This window comes from Solanum pennellii, chromosome 3, assembly GCF_001406875.1.
Source record: "Solanum pennellii chromosome 3, SPENNV200".
In the NCBI taxonomy this organism is placed as follows: domain Eukaryota; kingdom Viridiplantae; phylum Streptophyta; class Magnoliopsida; order Solanales; family Solanaceae; genus Solanum; species Solanum pennellii.
This window is the reverse complement of record NC_028639.1, coordinates 532,319-542,624: the sequence shown is the minus strand read 5'-3', so window position 1 is coordinate 542,624 and position 10,306 is coordinate 532,319. Positions and strand designations below refer to the sequence as shown.

Here is a 10,306-nt window from a genome sequence, read left to right as displayed (position 1 = left end):
GGGGGGGGGGGGGCTCAAAGCCTCAAGACTCATAACTTTACTAATGTTACACAATAGTCATCTTCTCGTTCATGAACAATTTACTTCATCAGGGAAAAAACAATACAACCAGCTTTTCGCTAGACCCTTACTGTTCAAACTCATCTCACCTGCCTGGAAATCAACAAGCATAATCACTTGTACATTTTTACTAAAAATCAAAATGGTCAATTTTTCCCTCATTCAATATAAAACAGTCCTAGTTAAGGTCAATATGTCTGCGGGTAAAGGTACCAACACTACAGCTGAGGGTAGGATAGAAAGATATGTGCAATATTTGATTAGATTCCAGCAGAAACATTACCTCAGGCATAGCTGAATTACTGATTGATGAAATTGAGTTGCCATATTTTGTGGGCATTGCTTGTGTTGTAGAAAAAGGAGAATATGAAAGCTCAGACTCTCGACCAGGATGAACGTTAGCAGTCAACATGTCACTCTGCAAAGAATTTGTGTAGACCTACTCGAACAAAAAATAGCAAGAGAGCAAATTAGGTAAAACATGGATATTATGCTCTAGCAAATAATGGTAACTCGGATCATGTTGGCATGCTACTGTAGTTTTTTTTAAAAAAAATTGACAAGTGACATGCTTCTTTATTGAAGTTGTCTCCGTGTGACCTTGAGAAGTGGAAGCAACCACTAATGCTTGCATTAGGGTAGGTTGTCTACATCACACGCATTGAGGAGCGTCCCTTCCAACGTGTGATGTTTTGTACACCGGGCTGCCCTTTTTTTGTCATGCTTCTTTGCTGTTGGGCATTACATATGTTTAGCTAATTAGAAGTTTATTATTGGATGAGATATTATTCAACATAGAGCACCAAGCAGGCACTTACTTTTCTATACAAAGTTCGCAAATAGTTTTTAGCTACGCTGGACTCATAATAAATGAGGGTCAAGTGAATTAACACTATTATATGTTTAGAATGTTTCTAGGCTGTAACATAGTTTTTTATAATGGAAAACTGGATATGTTTCCAATATATGAAAAATACCATGTTATTATAAGGAATCCAGTAATTAGGAAAATTTTCATAAGCTATTTCAAGTAGCCTACACACCAACATAAGGAACCTCTTATTTGTTTCACAACCTATTCAAAATTTCTTTTTATTATTAAAAGACTAGCCAATTTGTGAAAATCGCAAAACATGCCATGTCGAGTGGCTAAACTATATTACACACATATCTTATTAGTTACAAGCTTGCAACCAGCATATTGTGTTGAGCACTTCAAATACAGATTAAACAGTATCAACCACTGTTATTACAAGCTGTTCCCCATTAGCAAAGGAACCAAAGAAATGAGAGCGCCTACGCAGTAAAGAAGACTTGCAAAACCCGAGTAAAAGAGAAGTATTGCCTATGACTTACAAAAGTTCTGCTTTCTTCTAATGTGGAATATATAACAGAGCTCTCAAGCACAATTGAACACCTAACCAAAATAGGTCATTTGGTATGAGAGAAGAGGTCATGCCAAACCTTTCCTTGTATATCCATCCCTCCACTCGAAAAGAAAGCCTACACAATCAGATAGTGGCAGAATATAAAGCCAACTAAGCTCCATATTAAATGCCACTCATCACTCAAATAGCAATTACGAACTCTGCAACTCGCAATGCAGCCATCCCGTGTCTCGACACCACTCATATAACTCAAAATTAAGGGGTCATTTGGTATGAGAGAAAAGGAATAATAATCCCGGGATAAAATGCAGGATTATTTTATACTGTGTTTGGTTAGGGATATTGGTCAGTCCTGGGAGTATTTATCCCACCATTGCTACTATAATGATGGGATAAGTTATCCCATATATATGGTGGGATAACTATCCCATGGGATAACTTTGCCAGCCCATCCCCCATCACAAAAACAACCCAGAACAGAATAGCAATTACCAGCACTGCAACTCCTGCTGCAGCATTTCCTTGTCTCATGCATAGCATACACTTACAGTGAAGTCATCTTCAAACTTGAGAAAACATAATTTTATCGAAGTTCTAACATTTGGTCAAAACTAACAGAAAGCGCATCCCAGGGATAGTACATGAAACCATTTGATATCCTGAACAGAAGGCAGAAAAAACTCTTACCGTCTCATTTGAGAAAGAAGCAAGATTTTGCATATGAGAACTCGTCTGTGGCTGACTAAACGCTGCATTCAATTGTTGAGCACTTTCGTATGAATAGCCAGCAGCAGAGGACGGATATGAATAATGCCCATCACTAGCTTCTGCTTTCAGAGATTCTGGTTGTGAAGCTGCTGGCAGTTCATAATTTCCAGCATTTGCATTATTTCTGTGGAATAAATTACTATCAGCCTCATTTCTGAGAGTACCATCACCATAGTATTCAGTGGCCCTGTAAAATATGTAAGTTTACAATTAAAGACTAGCATTTCCCCCGTTGCTTTGCATACAAGACCTCTCCTTCAAAAAATTTTATTGGCATACAAGCTTTACATAATGACAAAGAGAGCATTGTATACTACGTCATAAAATCATTTAAGTGCATCAAACAAAGATTTCATAAATGGAAAAGAGTTGCAAGCTAATATTACTATTTGGTTGACTAAAATATGGAACAATCCTTGAAAACCCAATAAGTAAAACAAGACAGGATTGATGCAAGGATACTCGATTGATGTCATTTATTTATAAAATGAGAAAAATCTACAAGCAACCGATAAAGAAGACAATCCTACACGACAAAATAAATGATTGAAGAACTTTTAACATCATTGTCCACGTACAGAAAGAGTTGACTAGAGTTCTCAATTAGCGGATATCATAAACACACAACTTCCACAGTATATTATATGCAAATAATTAATTTAGCAACTCAGAAGACTAAGGAAATGATCAACTAAAAAGAAGGTAAACCTGGTGCCCAAGTGCCCAACTGAAGAACTATCTGCATCTCTGGATGCATCTTCCAAGCTAGTTTTCACGGGGGCAGAGGCCAGTGATCCAGAGAAGGACACACCACCAAAGCTACCAAAACTTAGGTGTGAGCAGTCAGCTGTTTGAACTTGAAGATGGTCTGGAATCACAACAGATGGACTATTTCCATCAGATGCCAAACCCGCTGCATCCTTTACACTTAGTTGTTGCAAGTTCGCGGCAACTGATGAAACTGAGACATTAACATCTTCAACTGCCACAAGACAAAATAACATTCTTATATAAACGAGAGGGTAGTACTTTAAGATTTTGAAAAGCAAAACTACAGTTGAACCAAGGAATAAAAATATTTACTTAAGAAGTGCTAATTGCAACAGCTTACAAGAGATATATACTTTTCTTGATAAATCTAAGTAGACACAGCTACTCTCAATTTCAAATATTCATTCCTTCAGATCCGGCGCCTTTTTCATTAAGAACGAAAGACAAAAGATGCAGGGTGAAATGCATCCTAAGCAGCTCAGCCACGCATGACAAACACCCTATAAAGTTGTAGCAATGCTGGAATTGGGATATGTAGGTTGGAAGATGTTATATGAAGAGGAAAAAGGAAGCACTAAAGAGAAGGAGGGAGGCGGGAGACTGCAAATGTTTGTTTAGAGGAGACAGGAGCTACATCTAATCAGAAAGATAATCATAAAAGCAATTTGCCAATTTGGCAGGAACATTGTGTCGAAACAAACAAAAGTTGAAGAAGTTTAGAAGGAAACCAGTAATCCGAAACATTTAGGTTTCTGATATGAATAGACATACGAACCAAATGACACGAAGTAAGGATGAGATACAGATGCTAGTACACTAAGATTGACACACAGTTAAGATTTAACATTTCATCGCTTTCTACTTAATCCATCTTCAATTTCTGCAATTTAAAAGGCTGACATCTAATGATAAGATCAGATAGAGGGAGAATCAGCCATAAAATAGATGTGATGATCCCAGGATGTCGCACAACTGCATTCTTAAAACAAAAAAGTCAAGATGTACTCCTAACATGCCATAATCAAATAATAAGGTAGAGGGAGATACAACAGAGAGGATTGAGTTAAGAGAAACTAAAGATGCACCAAATTAATTCCAGAGCCTCAATCCTAAAACGCCAACCAATACCACCTTTGTTAAACTAAAACAAAGATAAATATATCCAATGAAATGCATATTGCATGCCAAACCAAGACTTCCACACATATTCACCTTGTGGATGGTCAAAAGTGTGATTCTGGTGCTGATATCTGTACGGGTCATTGTCATACAGAGAAGTACCATCAGCATTATCCTCCTGCAACTTTCTACTGGAAAGGGAACAATCAAGATTTTCATTAGCACTTTCATCTGCCTCTTGAGAATCATCCATCTGAGTTTGATGATCAACTCTGTCAAAAGACATGTTAGACGGATCAGGATGGGGCACAGAATTAGTGGGGGGCTCCGAGACAGCAGGTTGGCTAGCAGCTGATGGCTGCTCAATTGAAGGCCATTCATCATTTGCAGAAAGATTCTGAGATGAATTATCCCTTGGTTCCTTATGTACCTCAGGAACCGTCGACTGATCATCAGAAAACTGCATATTACTATGTGATGCGCCATAAGGAGGTGGTGCCTGATCATGGTTTTGGTTGACACCAGCAGTACTGTCAGATATATTGGGTACACTAGGCACTTTACTCTGTGGCCTACCCATCTTCACAATATCAGCCATTGATACTTGGCCTGGCACCCCGCCCCAAGTAGGTTGATATCCAGAAGAAGGCTGTGAAGCAGCTGAATGACCATCAACTGCAGCTGGTGCCGATCTTTTACTGTCATTTCCTGCAGCATCACTGCAACACCATTCAAGCATAAAAAAGAGAATTTAAAAACAAGTCAAACATCTCCAATAACATGCTCGCTTTGCACATACGAATACATGCAATCCCTGAATAATTTAACATGCATGCATTTTTTTGTTGTTGATGAGTATATTCAACTTAGTAATTTGAGTCGGCAATCACAGATAGTTATTGCTCGCTAAATTTGGTTTTTCAGTTACAGCTATAGTATAATAAGAACTTCTCTCTAGTGGAATAGAGACATTGACAAACTTAATGAACCATACAGTAGGGTTCGAAGGATTATTAAACTGTAACCACCGACAGAATCTGAAAGCAACTGATTGTCTAGTGAAAGAACCAAAACATTCTAACAAGACAACAGTACTAACCTGATGGCAGTTGGTCTCCTATCTGTGTTGCTTCCTGCAATTAGAGGGGCCGAAGAGAAGTTGTTTGTTTGTGATCCACTCTCCTTCCTGTAAGCAGGAGCGGGCTTGGTAGACTCTGTCAAAGTTGGTTAGAAATCAAAACTTTCCAGTATCAGATAACATGACTTACACAACTCAAACCTAATCTCTCTTTCAGAAATTGTGCATTAAATGCATATACCTGATCCACCACGCCCAACATATCGATCCCCACCAGCCCTACTGCCACGGCTTGGAGTGCTACTAGTAATCCAGGACCTAGATTCAGTTGGATCCTTAATCTGAACCAAAGATGAACAGAAGTAAGCAATTTGAGTAAAATCACCTTTTTAAGGTCAGTGACTCAGTTATAAGCAAGCTAAGCTTTGAAGAAAGTCAAGACACATAGTTACATATCAAGTGGAATGTGTAATGCAGGGCCCTCGGGATTGTACCGATGTAATCAAATAAAATAAACTTGGAACATCAAGAATATAGAAAGCATACTCAAAATGTTTAGAAAATAAATTGGTTCTGGAATTTATGCTGTAGTAATTATTACGAACCTCTTTTCTCTTTTCTCGCTTGCTCTTCACCTCATGAAAAGGATCTAGTCAATTAACAAACTTCAAATTAGAAGGTGGTAAAAAAATATCAACTTCTACAAGCAGGGAAGATTGGCAAACTATAACTAGGTTTTTAGCAAGATAACTACAAAAATGCCACTTCAAGTAATTATCACAGTATAAAACAGTGAATGCATAGGGAGAACATAATTCGCAACAGAATTATGCAGCTTAGGCAATATAATAGTGCTCAAATCAGCAGCAAAATCAAACTGAAGCTATTTCAGAGCCCAACACTTTGATTCTTGCTTAAACCTTGTTTCCAAAGGCAGCCTATGTCATCTCAAGGTAAATTCTAAATAACGTTCCACGTATCGGTATGGCATTTACAAATAGTATCAACACACCACTTCCCATCTGACTGGTGAGTATAAAGTCGTAATGACTCACAAGTAGCTACATCTAGTTCCTATGTTTTTATGAAGTAAATGATTTCATTCAAAAGCATCAAGTAGTTGCATGTGTCTTGTTTGACCAGCAAAAAGGTTTGGTAAACACTTGGTTTTAAGGACATGATTAGGAGTTGTAATACCATCAAAACATCTTATATATCTTTCAAAATGTTCAGTTCCTATCTTAATTAACATTGAAAAGTTAAAGCATTACAAATATAAAAACTTCACATATACACAACCCATTAGATTAATCTTCTTGCTTATACAAAGCTTGAATTTATAGTGCATTAAACTCAGAGACCACACACCACCAGTGTTAGAAACAAAGATGGCAATTTCAAAGCATAAAAAGGGATAATCAGTTCTTCTTTTCTTTTCTTTCCTTTATCCATTTACTCTTACAATCCCATACCTATGTCTCTCTCTCTCTCTCTCTGAGTATTCGTTTCATAGATGACATAATCATTATTATCCTCTTACCAAGAACAACACAGAGGTAACTGGAAAAGAAAAGAGCTTACTTCGCAATATAATCTGAAAACTGAAAAAATGCACGCACACAAAACTGAAGTACCAAAAGATTAATCATGCAAAAAAAAAAAAAAGAATTCAGCTTTAAGGAGTCACAGTTCAAAGGGACATTGAGTAAGAGCATATGTCCGGCTTCATTAGTGTACTTAATCTGAAACTGAAAAATTGCAGGCCCCAAAACAACAGGAAAAAAAAAATACCTACAACAACCTACCCAGTGTTATCCCAGAAGTGGAGTCTGGGGAGGGTGGTGTGTACGTAGCCTTACCCCTGCCTTGTGAAGGTAGAGAGGGTGTTTCCAATGGACCCTAGGCTCAAGGAATGAAAATACCTAATACCCAGAAATTAACTATGAAAAGGAACCAAAAAAAGAGTTCAATTTCAGGGTTCTATAGCTCAGAGGGACTTTGAGTAAGAAGCCAATTAACAGTATAATCTGAAAACTGAAAATAGCATGCACGCATCACTAAAAACCCAAAAAATCCTCAATACCATAAATTAATTATGAAAATTTACCAAAAAAGAGTTCAGCTTTAAGGGTTTATGGTTTAATCTCAATGGAACCTCAAGTAAGAAGCCAATAGACGGCTTCATTAGGGTACTCTAACCTCTAAAAATAGAAATTTATATTTTTCATGCACACAAAACTATAGGAACAAAAAAATCCCTAATACCAAGAAATTAATTACAAAATTACCAAAAATATGTTGAGCTTAAAGGGTTTATAGCTTAAAAGCAACTTAAGTAAAAAATCAATGGTTACATAATCTGAAAACTGAAAAATAGCATGCACACAACACTAAAGAACCAAAAAATCCCCAAAACCCAGAAATCAATTAAGCAAATGAGCTCAGTTTCAAGGTTTTATAGCTTAAATAAACTCCAAGAAACCTCAAGTAAGAAGCCAATTGACAGCTCCATTAGTGTACACTAAACTCTAAAAATGGAAAGTTATATTTTCCATGTACAGAAAACTAAGGAACAATAAATTCTCAATACCCAGAAATCAATCAAAAATGTACCAAAAAAGTGTTGAGCTTTAAAGGCTTATAGCTTAAAAAGGAACCTTGAGTAAGAACCACGACACTAAAGCTAAGTTGCATGGACTCGGGTGTAGGTGTCCAATATGGGTGCGGATCTAGAGGTCGGATCCTCTATGATCTAATTTTTTTGATTCCGGGATATGGATCCACGTATAGATATGGGTGATCGAAATTTTTAGATTCGGGGACATGTCCATGTATGGATACGGGTTGGGGGTTCGGCTAAAAATAATTGAAATAACTAAAAATAGAGTTATAAAACCTAAGTTATGAGATATTACGTGGAGAACTTTAGGAGAAAATCTTGATCAAGAGGAGAATCCTGGAAGGAGATAAAAGGAAAGAGAGTGACAAAAATTTATAAATACCTAATTTATATGTACAAGGTATTTCATTTTTTTCAATTTCACCTTAGTTTTTCTTTTGCCACAGAAATCATTGAATCTGTCCAAAATTTCTCCGTTGAATTTGGTCTAAGTACCCCAAATTGGTTGACCAGATCAGGTACGGTTCCAACACCCACACCTACTTCATGTCGACACGGGCGTGGCACCAAAAGTGAAGAGTCCGAGCAACTTAAGCACTAAAGAACCAAAAAATCCTCAAAACCCAGAAATCAAATAAGATAAAAGAGCTCAGTTTCAAGTTTTATAGCTTAAACTCAAAGAAACCTTAAGTGAGAAGCCAATTGACAGCTTCATTAGTATACTCTAAACTCTAAAAAATAGAAAATTTATATTTTTCATGCACAGAAAACTACAAGAACAATAAAATTCTCAATACCCAGAAATCAATTACAAAAATTTACCAAAAAAGTTTTGAGCTTTAAAGGTTTATAGCTTAAAAAGGCAATTTGAGTAAGAGCAACAACACTAAAGAACCAAAAAATCCTCAAAACCCAGAAATCAAATACAATAAAAGAGCTCAGTTTCAAGGTTTTATCCCTTAAACTCAAACGAACCTCAAGTACCAATTGACAGCTTCATTAGTGTACTCTAAACTCTAAAAACAGAAAATTTATATTTTTCATGCACACAAAACTACTGGAACAATAAAATCCTCAACAATTAGAAACTACATACAAAAAATTGTCAAAAAAGTGTTGAGCGTTAAAGGTTTATAGCTTAAAAACACCTTGAGTAAGAACCACAACACTAAAGAACCAAAGAATTCTCAAAACCCAGAAATCCAATACAAAAAAAGAGGTCCGTCTCAAGGATTTATAGCTTAAACTCAAAGAAACCTCAAGCAAGAAGCTAATTGACAGTTTCATTAAGCTACTTGTACACTCTAAAAACAGAAAATTTGTACTTTCCATACAAAAAAATCCCCAAAACCCAAACATTAATTAACAAAAAAAGAGCTAAAATTCAAATGGGTTACCTCAAGTAAGAAGCTAATTAACAGTTTCATTAAGCTACTATAAACTCTAAAACCAGAAAATTTGAATTTTTGATTTTTCATACCAAAAAATCCTCAAGACCCAGAAATCAATTCACAAAAACGAACCCAAACAGATAAGAGTTTACAGTTCTGAAATTCACCTTGAGTAAGAAGCCTGTTAACAGCTTCGTTAGGGTCCATATTACACTCTTTAAGCATAGCATAGATCTCAGCTTCAGGACAATTAACTATTTCCTTTAAACTTTGTACCATCTTTCTTGAACCTGGTGGAATTGATTGTACTCCAATTCCTCCACCATTGTTACTGTTTTTTCCTCCTCCTCTGCTAGTCATCGGGAAAAAAAGTTGTAAAAATCGAAAAAATAAGAGAAACCCACTAAATGTTTTCGATTTTCAGATCTATTTCAGTTGATTTTTTTTTTTTTGCTGTGAAGGAAGAAAAAACACACAGAGTTCACACAGTGACGGCTCGGTTATGGCTCTTTCTCTCTCTACTGTGAATAAAAGAATCCGCGGCGAAGAGGAGATATATCTAATAAGAAGTAATTTTGGTTTTTCTTTTTCTAAATTTTTTTTCCTTTTTTTGGAAAAAAAGAAATCTAATTTCTTTTATTTTCTCCTTAATTTACATCGCAATAATAAGGATTTTTTGGTACGAGTGATAAAAAATCAGTAATTAATTTGAGGTTTATTTTTAGAACGAGTTTATTTTATGTTTTTTTAAAGTAAAATTATAAAATAATGTAATTTTAAAATTGATTAGTTTCATCTCATATTAAAAAGGGCAACTTTTACATATAGCAAATAAAAAATTCATATTTGTATGCTATAGCAAACTTTGCATAATTGCGCTCCTTAGCAAACATAAAACTGTATAATTTGTTATACATATACAATTGTATAATTCGCTGGCTTATTTCGCTGCAATTGTATAATTTGTTTTGCATACAGTTGAATCGAATTAAAATGTATGTATATTGCATAATTATAAGTGTATAGCAAGAAGATATATGTTTTTCTCGCTTTATACAAAAACAGAAACACAATATATACACTTCTGTTGTATAAAGCTAGAGAAAATTGT

At 35.8% G+C, this 10,306-nt stretch overlaps 1 protein-coding gene across 2 annotated transcripts in view; it reads right to left on the bottom strand.

Moving 5' to 3' along the window:
- LOC107014456 overlaps window positions 1-9,723 on the bottom strand; it is a 12,840-nt gene extending 3,117 nt beyond the window's left edge. The window contains exons 1-8 of one of the 2 annotated variants that reach the window (XM_015214372.2): window positions 9,363-9,723; window positions 5,790-5,833; window positions 5,426-5,525; window positions 5,206-5,320; window positions 4,200-4,825; window positions 2,925-3,198; window positions 2,136-2,403; window positions 344-499 (exon numbers count right to left, since the gene is read on the bottom strand). In XM_015214372.2, coding sequence (XP_015069858.1) covers window positions 344-499; window positions 2,136-2,403; window positions 2,925-3,198; window positions 4,200-4,825; window positions 5,206-5,320; window positions 5,426-5,525; window positions 5,790-5,833; window positions 9,363-9,555 — 1,776 coding nt within the window. In that variant the 5' untranslated portion in view covers window positions 9,556-9,723. The remainder of the gene's footprint in view (window positions 1-343; window positions 500-2,135; window positions 2,404-2,924; window positions 3,199-4,199; window positions 4,826-5,205; window positions 5,321-5,425; window positions 5,526-5,789; window positions 5,834-9,362) is intronic. The other variant, XM_015214373.2, reaches the window with a different exon arrangement.
- Between the last annotated feature and the right edge of the window lie 583 nt (window positions 9,724-10,306).